The sequence below is a fragment of the Chaetomium fimeti genome (genome assembly GCF_033439085.1).
Source record: "Chaetomium fimeti strain CBS 168.71 chromosome Unknown B0H64scaffold_2, whole genome shotgun sequence".
In the NCBI taxonomy this organism is placed as follows: Eukaryota; Fungi; Ascomycota; class Sordariomycetes; order Sordariales; family Chaetomiaceae; genus Chaetomium; species Chaetomium fimeti.
The window spans coordinates 1,576,228-1,589,219 of record NW_026944330.1 but is presented as its reverse complement, the minus strand read 5'-3'; the positions used below and the strand labels follow the sequence as shown (position 1 = coordinate 1,589,219).

General features: G+C 57.4%; 5 protein-coding genes across 5 annotated transcripts; 2 read left to right on the top strand and 3 right to left on the bottom strand.

The window, feature by feature from the left end:
• Positions 1 to 70: 70 nt before the first annotated feature.
• On the bottom strand, positions 71 to 1,443 carry B0H64DRAFT_79873 (small GTPase superfamily). Its single transcript, XM_062808782.1, has 5 exons — positions 1,155 to 1,443; positions 1,017 to 1,067; positions 909 to 958; positions 754 to 843; positions 71 to 693 (listed from the first exon to the last, which is right to left on the bottom strand). Exons 1-5 carry the CDS (start codon positions 1,205 to 1,207, stop codon positions 320 to 322), a joined length of 618 nt encoding a protein of 205 aa, XP_062662156.1. The 5' UTR covers positions 1,208 to 1,443; the 3' UTR covers positions 71 to 319.
• Positions 1,444 to 2,028: 585 nt separating this feature from the next.
• B0H64DRAFT_385726 (Pre-mRNA splicing factor-domain-containing protein) lies at positions 2,029 to 4,049 on the bottom strand. Its single transcript, XM_062803098.1, has one exon. The coding sequence runs from the start codon at positions 3,875 to 3,877 to the stop codon at positions 2,528 to 2,530; it is 1,350 nt and encodes a 449-aa protein (XP_062662155.1). The 5' UTR covers positions 3,878 to 4,049; the 3' UTR covers positions 2,029 to 2,527.
• A 557-nt stretch (positions 4,050 to 4,606) lies between these two features.
• B0H64DRAFT_318120 (PCI domain-containing protein) lies at positions 4,607 to 6,155 on the top strand (the record flags this gene model as incomplete). Its single annotated transcript, XM_062800373.1, has 2 exons — positions 4,607 to 4,864; positions 4,917 to 6,155. The coding sequence occupies 2 exons, from the start codon at positions 4,607 to 4,609 to the stop codon at positions 6,153 to 6,155; spliced, it is 1,497 nt and encodes a 498-aa protein (XP_062662154.1).
• Positions 6,156 to 6,352: 197 nt separating this feature from the next.
• B0H64DRAFT_79867 (uncharacterized protein) lies at positions 6,353 to 7,338 on the bottom strand. Its single transcript, XM_062808781.1, has 2 exons — positions 6,975 to 7,338; positions 6,353 to 6,895 (listed from the first exon to the last, which is right to left on the bottom strand). Exons 1-2 carry the CDS (start codon positions 7,218 to 7,220, stop codon positions 6,551 to 6,553), a joined length of 591 nt encoding a protein of 196 aa, XP_062662153.1. The 5' UTR covers positions 7,221 to 7,338; the 3' UTR covers positions 6,353 to 6,550.
• A 4,016-nt stretch (positions 7,339 to 11,354) lies between these two features.
• B0H64DRAFT_79775 (uncharacterized protein) lies at positions 11,355 to 12,514 on the top strand. The gene has a single exon (XM_062808778.1). It carries the CDS (start codon positions 11,544 to 11,546, stop codon positions 12,261 to 12,263), a length of 720 nt encoding a protein of 239 aa, XP_062662152.1. The 5' UTR covers positions 11,355 to 11,543; the 3' UTR covers positions 12,264 to 12,514.
• The last annotated feature ends 478 nt before the right edge of the window (positions 12,515 to 12,992 follow it).

Below are 12,992 nucleotides of genomic sequence, written 5' to 3'. Positions count from 1 at the left end.
TCCGTGACGGATCGGGGACACGGTTGTAACGGGGCCGCCGCAAAGAAAAATCGGTCAAAATATGTACAGCTCAGAACCGCTGAATGGTAACCCAACCCGTCTCGTAAAGCTGGTCACGAAAAACCCTTGAAAGGTGATATCAAAAAGTGAATTCGGCGAAAGTGATGCCGCGGGACTGTGGTGCCCGGTGTTAGTTTGGTGATGCCGACGAGTTAGCCAGGCCGTGAAGGCAGGCATCATCCGCCGGCGGGTCCGTGTTCGTGTGCGTCCCAAGGGTGGTTCGAACGGGGTATCGAAATCGTCAGAGACTGTCTCGCCGCTACATGATGACGCACTTGGAATCATCACGCTCCTTCCTCACTGATAGGGCAACGCGGGCGGCTTCCGTGAAAGCCTCGTTGACTCCCCTATTCCGCATAGCCGAGCACTCGAGGTACCGGAGCGCGTGGATGCGGCGGGCCACTTCGAGCCCCTGGTCGTAGCTGATCATCGGCTTCTTCTCCCGGGGGTTGGCTGCCCCGTTGCCAGCCTCGTCCTCGTCTGCCGCCTCTCGCAGGTCGCACTTGAGTGCTACCAGAACAAGCTTGACGCCTGGGCAGTTGTCGGCGATTTCGCCTACCCATTTGCTCTCGACGTTCTCGAGTGAGTCCTTGCTATCCACCGAGTAGCAAAGCATAATCAGGTCGGTATCGTCTGCGTTCTGTCAGTTTACCCCCCAGGGCTGTGACCGGAAAGAGTATGCCGCATGCTCACCATATGACAGGCTCCGTAACCTGTCGAACTCTTCTTGCCCGGCTGTATCCCATAGCGACAGTTCGATATGGACGCTGTCGACAAAGATGTCTGTATAAACGAACCAGTCAGCCGCTACTCACACCGAGACCCGGACCCCGCAAAACTGGACGCACCATGGACGTAGTTCTCAAACACTGTCGGTTCGTAGACTGTGGGGAAGTAGCTGTGCGGTGTTAGTAACGACAATCTCGGGCTACGTCATGCATCGGCATCGAACTCACCCTCGCGTGAAGACGTTTAGTAACGAGGTTTTCCCGCAGGCACCGTCGCCTCTAAACGAGGGGTGTTAGCTCGTCGTCGCGCGCATGAAACGCCCCCGTTCCCCATCCCAACGCAACCGATCGATCAAGTGAACTTACAGCAAGACAAGCTTGCGCTGGACTGTCTTGGAACCCCCGATACCACAAGGCATTGTTGCGAGTTGTGAGATATGAAGTTTTAACCGTGTTCGATGGTTGCGGCCGCGATTGCGGCTGTGGTTGCAGCTGTGGTCGTGGCGATCAAGCGATGGTATGTGGTAATTGAGGGAAGCGATTTGTGGTTCCGTTCCTCCTGTGCTTGGTGGATTTTGGACCCGGATTGAATGCGTGGAGCGGGGGGCACGGTCGGCGGAAGGTTAAAAAAGGATAGATGGGTCTTTAGCGAGCGAGGTGAGGGCGAGGCGGCGTCAGAAGGCGCAGGGCAATGACGGAGGTACTAAGTGCGCAGGTAGTAATCGCAAGTCGACCTCGGGTTCAACTCAACGTAAGCACAGTCTAGAAACGGGCGGGCGTGGGATCAGATCCAGAAGGAGCAGGCGCCGTGCAAGAAAAAGTGCTTCAGGCTGCCGCAGAATAAAGGGAACGTGTGGCACAAGAATGCGCGACTCGTGTAAAATGGGCAAGTCAAACGAAGGAGCGAAAGGACGAAAGGGAGAGAACCGAATCTGGCGAAATTGAAGCCGGAGATGAAGTCAGCAAGGTTAGAGCGCACCAGTGACGCTGGACTGGCATCAGACAAGGGGCCCACAGGCCATCTCTGGACCAGCTGGGTGTCGCCTGCAAGGATTGGTGGCTTTTTGGGGCTGGGCTTGGTTCACAGCCGCTCGAGAAGAAAATGGGGAAGTGACAGTGGGGCGTTTCTGCAAGTTGAGGGGGACGGGCCCACCAACTTCTGCAACCTATGTATCAGTAATACAACAGAAACACGTCTTCTCTTCATGCCCGTGGACGACCATCTCGTCTTTCGTCAGGGGCAGGAAAGTATATCACATCATGTCATGCTATTGAAGTTGTTGGATAGGTTCTGATGTGTTATTACACATGTTTTTATAATACGAGTTTTGAGAAAGCCTTCGACACCACCTCGAGACCATCTCGATGAGCCAAGATTGGTACAAGTATTCGTAACGCGCGCAGCCGAATGCAACACCGCGCTCACCAACCAACCCACGTCCAAGTTCGCACTTCAAGATCTCGCTGTTGATCTGCACTGCACACCAGGCGATCAAAGTTTCCCAGAGTTCCGGATTCAAGGCTAGAACGTCCCGAAACGGCAAAATACGCTCTCAGTCCCGGTTTTTACAGCAGAAACAATGTCACACCCGGGGATAAGGTTCCGTAATACGGACGTACAGACCGTACGCCCAGGGTCTGCGGTCTCGAGACCCGAAACCCATGTTGTCCGCACCACAGCTCGTATCCGTCGACCGACATGAGACCATCCGTCTTATCCCAAGCCCCGCGGTCCGGCCCTACCGCTTGCCCACGCGATCCGCCACCTTCAACTCGGCCGCCCTGCTGTGGAGCTGATTCATGAACCCCGCGTCGCCGCCGAACCGCTTGTTGCGCTGCCGCACTCGGTCGTCCGTCTCCTGCGCCGCCCGCTCCTGTTCTGCCAAGAGGGCGAGCCGGTGCTCGCGGTCCTTGTCGAGGTCCGTGGCGGCTTCCTGCATGGCAGCGAGCTTGCGCGCACGCTCCTCCGCGGCTTTGTCGCTGTTTGCGTCGGCGTTCCGTGGCGGGCGGTCGGCTTGTCTCGGTGGAGGGCGGTCGCGACGGTTGTCGCGGTTCCGGCGCGAGTCGTGGGAGCCGCCGTTGCGGAACCCGTTGCCATCCTCGTTGTGTCTTCGCGATGGCTCGGGGCGTTCTGACGATTGGCCTCTTCTTCTCCGGTCGTCGTTGTGTGGGGAATACTCCCTCCGGTGCGGCGCTGGGGATGGCGATCGGGATTCCGCCCTAGACCGACCATCTCGATGCCCATTTTCCTGACTCCTGCTCCGCCTATCCCTCCTATCCCGGCTGCTTCTCCGTTCCCGATCGCCACGCCTATCTCGCCTGTCTCTCCTATCTCGTGAGTCCGCAGACCCCGACCTGTCCCGCTTCCGATCACGAGAGTCTCTTCTCCTCCTCCGCCGGTCCTCCTCCTCTGAATCGTATCTCCTTGGACTCCGTGACCTATCCCTCGAGTCTGACCTGCGCCGGCGAGAGTGTCTCTCTCCGTCTCGGTCATCATGGTGACGGCGCGATCGGTGTGAGTGGCGGTGCTTGTGCCGTCTCTCCTCTTTCCGCTTGGCCTTGTCCTGTGCATCATCGATGCCCATCGATGCTAGTAGCTGCCGCCTCCGAATAGGGTCGTTCATCATTGCCTCGTACGCCTGCTGCTCTTGCCGCTTGATCGCGAGCAAGGGATCTTCCCTGATCTTTGTCGCTACATCCCGGGGGTTAGCAAGAGCGGCAACCGGCGCCGCTTCGAGGGCATCTTGGCTCGGTTGCTTCGACAACTTCTTGACGTCGTTGTCCTGGAGGAGCTTGTCGATTCGCCGTTTGCCGAGAAGGTAGGATTCGTTTTCGGCCGCGTCGCCCGCTTGGCCGTCGGTCGGACCAGAGTACATCCATTCCACCCGCTGTAGCCTGGGCTTCCCGCCGGCGGCTTCGAGCGCCTTCTGAATTTCCTCCTTCTTCCGCTCCTCCTCAATCTCCTGTAGACGCTGCTGTAGCTTCTTCCGTTCGGCGATTGCTTCGGCCTCGGCCTTGTGTGTTGCCGCGACATTCCCTGATCGTTGGGGATGCCAGCTCTTCTTCATATTCAAGTCGCCTGAACCCATCTTGGCGGTGTTGGTGCTGCCGGTGCAGCGCGAATTTCAGGCGGGCGGAGGAGGTTGTTCTGAAGGCAAATGTGCCGATTGCCTTGTAGGCGTGTATAAGCTCGAGGTGCGCTGTGTGTGCGCTTTGTTCTTGTTTTGTTGTATTGATTTCGGTGATGGGGCGTGAGTCTGTTGTCTTGCGACGCGAGTGGCGACCAGGACCTTGATGACCAAATTTTGGGCGGCTTGGCTGCAGGGGGTTCATTGTTCCACTTTTACCGGTATCCGTTTACTGCATAACCACCAGAGAGAGGACTTGACTGCGTTCCATTTGCAAGGGATCATGTCAAGAGACGCAGAATAGAAGGCATGACCATGGAAATTACTAATGTTAATATCGATATCATATGTCATATTATTTCAAGGCGAATTACTCTGTTATGAAGCCTTTCCCAGCCTCACAAAGAATACTAATTTGGAGTGTTAACCCACGGAATGCATCTATCGGAATACCCCTTTGCCTTGGCATTGTATGTCCCCGCAAAGCTCTGGAGCTGCAGCCAATCGATAAGGACCACCCCACACAGCTCCTCCGGTCGCCTTGGCTCATTCAGCCTTATCACTGTGTGCCTGCCTGGATACCCCTCCGGGACTTCAACAAACAAATCACAAGCAACATCCGCGAATTCCAATCCTACCGTTCCTTCACAACGCACGCCGCCGGCAAGCTTGTAACTTGCCATATCCATCATGTCTGACGACGACTTTATGCAAGCCTCCGATGAGGAGTACGACTTCGAGTACGAAGACGAGGAGGAGGAGGACAGCGGTGACGTCGACATCGAGAACAAGTACTACAATGCGAAGCAGACCAAGACATCCGACCCGGAGGACGCGGTAGAAGAGTTTTTAGGCATACCGGCATTAGAGCCGGAAAAGGGTGAATGGGGCTTCAAGGCTCTCAAACAAGCCATCAAACTCGAGTTCAAGTTGCAGCGATACGAAAAGGTCGGTAAACGCGGGAAAGCCGAGGTTGAACCTGGGATCTGACCAGTTGTAGGCCACCGAGCACTACCGGGAGCTCCTTACATACGTCAAGTCCGCCGTGACCAGGAACTACTCGGAAAAGTCGATCGACAACATGCTCAACTTCATCGAAAAGGGTGCCGACAACCCGGCGGCAGTGCAATGCATCGAGCAGTTCTACTCGCTCACATTGCAATGTTTCCAGAGCACCAACAACGAACGGTTATGGCTCAAAACCAACATCAAATTAGCCAAACTTCTCCTCGACCGTAAGGACTACCATGCCGTCGGGCGGAAGCTTCGGGAACTCCACAAGGTGTGCAAGAGGCAGGACGGCACCGACGACCCTAGCAAGGGCACCTATTCGCTCGAAATCTACGCTCTCGAAATCCAAATGTATTCCGAGACAAGAAACAACAACCAGCTGAAGACCCTTTACCAGAAAGCGCTGAAGGTGCGCTCGGCCGTGCCACACCCCAAGATCCAGGGTGTGATCCGCGAGTGCGGCGGCAAGATGCACATGAGCGAGGAGAATTGGAACTCTGCCCAGATCGATTTCTTCGAATCCTTCCGAAACTATGACGAAGCGGGCGACCTGCGGCGGATCCAAGTGCTCAAGTACCTGCTCCTCGTCACCATGCTCATGAAGTCGAACATCAACCCGTTCGACAGCCAGGAGACCAAACCCTACAAAAACGACCCGCGCATCGCAGCCATGACGGAGCTCGTCGACGCGTACCAGCGCGACGACATCTTCAAGTACGAGGACGTGCTGCAAAAGAACACGGACCTGCTCGCCGATCCCTTCATCGCTGAGAACATCGACGAGGTAACCCGCAACATGCGCACCAAGGGCGTGCTCAAGCTCATCGCACCTTATACCCGCATGCGCCTCTCTTGGATTGCCGACCGTCTGCGCATCAGCGAGCCCGAGGCCCAGGACATCGTGAGCTATCTGATCGTTGACGGCCGGGTGCAGGGCCGCATCGACGAGCACAGCGGCACCGTCGAGATCGAGTCGAACGGGGATGCCGAGCGCGCCAAGGCAATCGAGGCCATGACGGTAGCCGTTGGGGAGCTGTACGCGGCCGTTTTCAATGACGCGGACGGTTTCCGCATGGTTGGGGACATGTCGAACTCTGGGCTTACTGACCCGCTAGGTGAAATTGCCAGCACATTGGGATACCCCGACCGGGAGAGGAGTCGCGGTGGGAAAGCCGGGCGGGGCTTGCGTCGGCCAGGGATGAAGGCTCTGGGGATGGGCATGTCCTGAGGGACGGGTTTGGAGCTGGAACATGCTACCAACTGACTATTGACGAGTATCATGAGCATTTACATGGGTATGGGTGCGTTGAATGAATGGATAGCAGGAATTACAAAACGCGGGCAAGACGGCGCTAGGCAAGACCACCTGAGAATAGCGGGTTCTCGGCTAGATGAACAGCATGCTTTAAAACTACCCAAGGAGAAGTCGGCGATTGTAAGGGCCGCTGCCCAGTATGTGTCTAGATTACGGGACACATAGAACTCAAATGAGCTATGCCGGGCCACTAACTCCTACTATGCTACGCCTGGCCTGGGTAGAAACTCCCTACTACTACTGTCAAGGGGTTCGCCCCCAACGACACGCTTCTATTTACGTCCACCAATCGATATGTCTTTATCTTCTTACCTCCACCCTCTACAGCAACAACCAACACCTTGATCCAGTGCTCGACCGCGGACAAACGATAGCTTAACTGTGCCTGGACGAACGGCAACGATTCCCCCGTTGGTGGATTCCACTTGGTCAGCGGCTCCTTGTTCTGTAGGCGAGCCGCTGCGGACACGTGTAGATACCCGAAGCACCGCTGTGGAGTCTAGAATATCTTCGCTTGGAGTTGACGTCGTGCCAGCAACACCCTGTACCTGCCCGTTCCAATCCACCCTGCGTAGTCTTGTTATTCTTGCGGATGCAGGGAGGTTGGCGTCAAATCCCTCAATGAAACGTCGCTGGACGGAATGCCCCGCGCCCTGCCGCCGTCGTAACTGAGAATAAGTGGTCCCCTTCAACGCAACGGCCAGGGTGTCCGCGGATGATCGATCGACGTACGCGCTCCACACAGTCTTTTGACGTCTGGCTGTTCATCTGGAATGGTGGCCATTGATATCTCCGGCGTCCCAGGCACAAGGACCTATGTGGTGTACGGCGGAAGAAAAACTGCGAGGGGCGGTGAGCCTGTCTCGGTTGTGGCCTCGACCACGGCATGGGCAGGCCGATTATGCATATCCCAGCCAAGGTAGCATGGCAGATACGACTCCACAGAAAACACTCTGCCATAGTAGATTTGATCAACATTGAGGGAAACAACTTGAACCCACACCGATCACTCTTCGATTTCCGAGTGCGTGAGGGGGGGGAAACGTCACCAAATCAGAATGCGCTTTTTCTCGACTGGACTGTGAGACATGGAGCACAGGATCAGTGGCGCCGCTGGGCCGAGACGGGAACACGCAGCTGTCGTGACGAAACAGGCCGTGGCTGCAGCTGGCTTTCGGGACGCCGTCGGTAACGCACATGGAATGTGAAGACAAATGATGGGCTCTCGCCACCCTTGTCACGCAGAGAACGGCATGGCCACTCCAGCTGAGAGAGCGGCAACGCGCAGATCGGATTTTCCTGACCCGTGGTGGATGGGCGGGAGATACGGTCAATGCCATCGAGACGGGCATCAGAGAGAGAAGTCGCGATTCGGTCGTCCTGGGCTTGAATCCTGCTCGGTCCGGACATGGGCATGAGCCGTTCGGTTCAATACCTCGTTGGCTGCAGCGAAGGAAGGCGGCCTGGCGTCCTGCTTGGACGAACAATCCCACGACGTCTTGCAAGGCAAGCTCGTAATGATTCACGTAGGTATTGGCCCGACCAGATCGCGTCTGCGAACCGGGCAAGTATGGCTACCCCACGAATGGAACATCAATGTTTGATTCGATAGGGGCACCCCGTTTCTACATACAACGTCAACCTCGTCGAAGCATCCAGAGAGTAGGCCGCTGCTGGATCCTTGACCAATTGTTCGACTGGTGGTGATGGAAGGTCGGTTACTCTGTTTCGGGTTACATTTTTGCTCTCTCTGACACGGACACGGAAACGCAAACACAAACGTAGACGTCGACTTTTGCAAGCAAACGGAAACGATGGAGTCAGCCAACGGAACAACGAATGTAGAGATGGCTTGTCCCCGGAACCGGGTCCACAAACCAGGGACACCACCCTTCTTTGCCGGGCCAGCTCTCCCCTCATCGCTCTATGCCAAGAGTGCTCAATGTAAGGCAGGGAGGTATGGAGGGATACCGACGGACCCGGCGTGGTTGATGCATCAGCCTAGAAGAGTGCACGGTAGTTATCGCGATAAGGTGCTGAGGGCGGTTTGTGACGACACGGGAAGCCAAAGGGGGGCCGGAAGCGAGAGTCCTGCATGTCGGGGCAGCTGCCCGCCGCACGATGACGGGTTGGGTGTGCGGGGGACGGGTAAACTACAGAGCTCTGACGGGAAAACCAATGGTGTTTTCCCCCACCAGCGATCGGAGGGAGGGTAGGACGAGATGTGTTGTGGGGTGGGTTAGTTATTGGGAGTTGCCAGAGGAGCGGGAGGGAGCAGTCAGTCCAGCGACCTCGGGCCCAGTCTAAGGAGTTGCAATCCCGTCGAATTACTTTATGCAGGATATTATGCGGAGGGGGCGGGTCTCAAAGGTGCATCCCTCCACGCGAAACAAAAGCGGCGCGCGAGAAGCAGCTCCAAACAAGTTGGAGATTGACAGCGTTGGAGTCCCGGCACTTGCCCGACGAGGGGAAAGCAAGGAACCTGGAAACCAGGAAGGACCCAAAGGGCTGGAGTTGAGATTCTGCTTGGGGTGGACCTGCTGTCTTTCCCAGCGCAGGGAATACCCCAGAAGCAGGGAAGGCACTACCGGCATCCACCGAAATCAACACCCCACGGGGTTGACAGCCCTACATAATAAGCACCCGCTATGGCTTAGCGTTTGAACCCCAGGAAATGACGCTTGGTGGTATCAACATCGATCCATCCAATGTTGAAGCTTCAGGCTTTCTTTCCCTGCAACCTTGGGACGGCGCGAAACGCCACCTGCCTGCTTGTTTTCCAGGTTGTCAGATGTGTCTGAACGACTTACGTGGTGCAATGGGACGGTGCCGTGGGTGCGCGGCCGAAACATGATTAACGCTATCCGGGTAAGCATTCTCGAGAGAGCGGCGTGTTGACACACCTGCCGGAGATTCCTCCCCTCCTCGTCTCCTGGTCCCGTCGATGTCGGCCTGGCGATAGGCGACGCGCGCACTTCTCCACAGCTCTTGATGTTGCATCAGGGAAACGCAAGCTGTGACCACTAGCATGATGAGGTGCATTGGCCCGCCGCAGGACGCCCCCTCCCCGCTCCCGTTATGCAAGTTTTTGGTGCTCGCCGAAACTCGACTCGGGCACGCCAATCACCCTCCACGCTAGCAACGGACTTGCAAACCATGGCTTCGCTGAGCACCACCATCTCCACGGCGAACACGAATCGGATGGCACAACCGAGCGGGTATCCACGCCGTTCGGGCAATCTGGGCCCCGCTGCCTGCCCAGCACCACCGCCTCTATGGTGCCGGCGATGCTCATCGAGACCCACTGGTGCCCCGTTGTGCTTGGGACAACGGCAGGGCAGCCATGGCTGTCGTCTCGAGCATGATGGTTGATATTGGTGCTTCTGTGTCACATCTCACCCGAGTCCGGCACGGGGTTGCTGCGACGGGAGCAAACACGACGGCGGCGGATTGGTTCCCATGCAAGCCACCAGGGTCAGAGCGGAGAAACCACACAGTACCTCTTGTTTCCCCTCTCCGGCGGCAGGATATCATTGTTGAGACGGTCAATCAGACGCCTCAAGAGCTCGCCTGGGAAGCTGCGGTGGCATCTCGCGCTGTCCCTCGTACCTCTACATGGTACACCCGACCGTGTATGGACGTGCGCAACGATCGTCCGGTCCTCACCGGAGGCGTTTTAGTGCGCAGGCACGGCAGGCTAACTTTGGCATGGAAACATCGGACAGGACCGAGAAACCCACCACAGAACCAAATTTAGCGATGGGCCAACCACATTCCGGCGTGGCAGGTCGTCGAAAGCGTGGGCAGCCCCCTCCAGAGCCGGACCCCACACGAGCGACCCATGAGCTTGGGACGGTCCAAAGCCAATCAACCAAGCCTCCTTCATGGTTGTGCATCCTCCTTCGAGGAGCAAGTAAATCCTCCACAAATCCCTCGCTCCCCAGCTCCCCAGCTCCCATGAATCTCCACGAAGACTGCGACCTCGAGCTTGGGCTGCACTGTCCCAACCGAGCGGCCTCGCTTCATCCAAAGCGACCATGGACGTCAGTATTCCGCCTTGGCACTGTGGCACGTTCTCTGCCGTTGAAACAGGTCAGCCCTCAGCATGGACGTCGGTAGGTCGGCCCATGTCTCGGCTCGGTATGGTGACATGTCTTCGCAAGTCTAGCTCAGTTGCCGTGGATGGAACAGATCGACGACGCTCCGAGGCATCGAACAAGATAGCGAGCCTCGCATTATCCATGACACACAACCTACCATGGGGAGAGGGGAGGCCGCGCAACCACAGACTGCGGCGCGTTGCTGTGCATGATACATGTATGTATGTACTGTATGCACCCCAGATGGTGTGGTCACTCCCAGTTTCTGACCCGGAAGTACGACTTCCTCCGGCATCGACTCCCACGGTTCGGACCCGTCTTATATCGCGGAGGGCAGGACGCCCCGAGCTTTGGGACGAATGAAGTGATGGTACCGAGCTTGACCATCGGAGATGCACTGGTGCATGCTATACATAGTTAACGGGTGGTGTCGGGTATCACCCACATAACTCATCAGGTGCCGGGGTTACTCCTGTCCTGGCCCTGAGTTCCTCGCGGCGAGCTTGCCAACCCGATCACCACACCAGACATCAAGGCCCAGGATTTAGAAGGGAGTTCTAGGGTCGGCTTGGGACAGTGTCTCGGCACGTACCTGTCTATCAATACACGGGGCGCTAGGCCTGACCTAGACGAGCTCCGTTGGGAGGCCGGCACTGAACGCCCGTCAGTGGCCACGCCGGAGCGGTCGCAGCTTCTCGGACGGTCGGGGTCCGCAAAAGACCCGCCGAAGCGGCACAACCCGTTGTTGGAGGTCGCCATGATCGGGACGGACTGCCATGTCGAGGCCCAGATCTGCCTCGTCGCCGGCCGTTCTCGGGGCATCACATCCACCACCGCCCAATCTCCATACCAGTTCTCGGTTCTCACCACGTTGCTGGATGATTGACCAATGTCGGGGCTGTCGGGTTCGGCAGCCTCCTCGTGGTGCAGGGGGGGGGGTGGGAGCCGCGGCTGCAGTGTCAGACCAACAGCTGTTGGGGCCGCGCTCGCCTCTGAGCCCACACCTCCATTCGCGAACCCCTCCCCTGTTGCTCCCCCAGAAAATGGAGACCTGTGGTGTGCGGGACCCGGCAGACGGCGCTAGTGCCATCCTTTTGAACCTCACATTTTCTCTGATCCCACCCATGGGAGAGAGGGAGCGGAGTTGAGGTGAGGAGGAGGTGCCACGGGACCACCTCGATGCTGGTGGGGGTTCGAGGGAATGCTCACAGATATTCCGTGTGCTTCGCCATCAACAGCTGCGAGGGCTTGCAAAATGCAGTGCGCACTCGTCCCAAGTGCTGACACGGAACACTTGGTTGGCAAACGGGACCCCCTGTCCGAACAAGCAAGCAGGGGTAGGCGGCATGTGGAACTGCCAACGGAGGTTCCTGGAAACGGTCCAGTGGGTCGCCGTTCAGAGGCTGGCCACACCCCTGGAACCCGCAGTGAGTGCTCAGGGGGAGCTCCCAGCGTCAGTGCGCCCCATCGAAGGTACATGTACAAGTACCTATCCGGGATCAGGGGGCGAGCCGAGGAGTCGAGTTTGAGGATGACAAGACAGCATCACAAAATCACGACAGGGACCGCAGTACGACAAGCTCCACCACGCACTCGGCATGAGAACAGGCGCACCGAGAGCTCAGACCGCCAATCCCCTGTCTCACTGCGTTGCCGGTTTCTCATCGTCAACGGCAGGACTGGGGGGTTCTCATTGGGTCGAAGGTTGGCGACCTGGGGTTGCTGCGTCGTGGTCGGCGGGCCGTGCGTCTGGGACCGGCAGGGGCAGGGAACGAGAAAGGCCAGGGATCCTCTCCGACACTTTTTTATTATTTATTATTTTTTGACAGGGAAGACGAGCGAACGTTGTGGGATCCGCCTGCAAGTTGAGGTGCCGCAGAGGAACATCGTGGCATCGCAGCCAGTGACCGGCAGCCAGTGACCGACAGCCACCGCAACGCGAGCCGGGCAGGGCCCAGATAGATTGGCAGCGGTTGTTGGGGCCAGGCTCGACCAGGAAGCACCAGAAGCGGCAGCAGCAATGCACCAGCATCAGGCTAGCATTCAAATGTCCCCACCTGACCGACAGGTTGGAGGCTCGGGTCTGGCCTGCCTCACTGCTGGTCGCTAATAACACAACGTACATAATTATTGTTCCTTCCTTGCCTTAACTGGCTGCTCTCTTTCTCTCTCTCCCTCCTGCCTTTATTATCACCGTCCCATGCCCGGCTCTTCGTCTCATCCGTCCCGTCTTTCCGTCCATCCATCCAACCATCCATTCCCGTCTGCGCTTCTTCAAGTCTCGCTGCGTACATACGCCCTGCCCTGCCCTGCCCTGCCCTGCCTGACGTAGTTGGTCCCGTTGGTCCCGCTTGTGCGTCCAAGTCGGTCGTTTGGTTGTCTCTTGCCATTTACCCAACGGCAACATTACTTGTTTACTCGTTTATTCCGGGCTGTGCCGCCAGCACGGGCAGTTACTCTTTGTGGTCCTCCGGCCGGTTAGGGGCATACAAACTTCGGTACAGTACATACAGCCGACGCAGCCGACACAGCTGGCACTACCAGATCTCCACTTCGGCTTCCCGGAGCCAACACGCAACAGGCAGATAAAAAAAGACAGACCTCCCGTCTCCCTCCCCGTCTGCACTCTGTCGGTGTCTGGTTGGTTGCT

Coding starts and splice junctions, on each gene's coding strand:
- B0H64DRAFT_79867 (XM_062808781.1), bottom strand. CDS start 7,220: ATGTTGATCAAATCTACTATGGCAGAGTGTTTTCTGTGGAGTCGTATC. Junction 6,896..6,974: donor CAAAAGACTGTGTGGAGCGC/GTACGTCGATCG, acceptor CGACGGCGGCAG/GGCGCGGGGCATTCCGTCCA.
- B0H64DRAFT_79873 (XM_062808782.1), bottom strand. CDS start 1,207: ATGCCTTGTGGTATCGGGGGTTCCAAGACAGTCCAGCGCAAGCTTGTC. Junction 1,068..1,154: donor CAGCGCAAGCTTGTCTTGCT/GTAAGTTCACTT, acceptor CCCCTCGTTTAG/AGGCGACGGTGCCTGCGGGA. Junction 694..753: donor GTTACGGAGCCTGTCATATG/GTGAGCATGCGG, acceptor GACAGAACGCAG/ACGATACCGACCTGATTATG.
- B0H64DRAFT_79775 (XM_062808778.1), top strand. CDS start 11,544: ATGCTCACAGATATTCCGTGTGCTTCGCCATCAACAGCTGCGAGGGCT.
- B0H64DRAFT_385726 (XM_062803098.1), bottom strand. CDS start 3,877: ATGGGTTCAGGCGACTTGAATATGAAGAAGAGCTGGCATCCCCAACGA.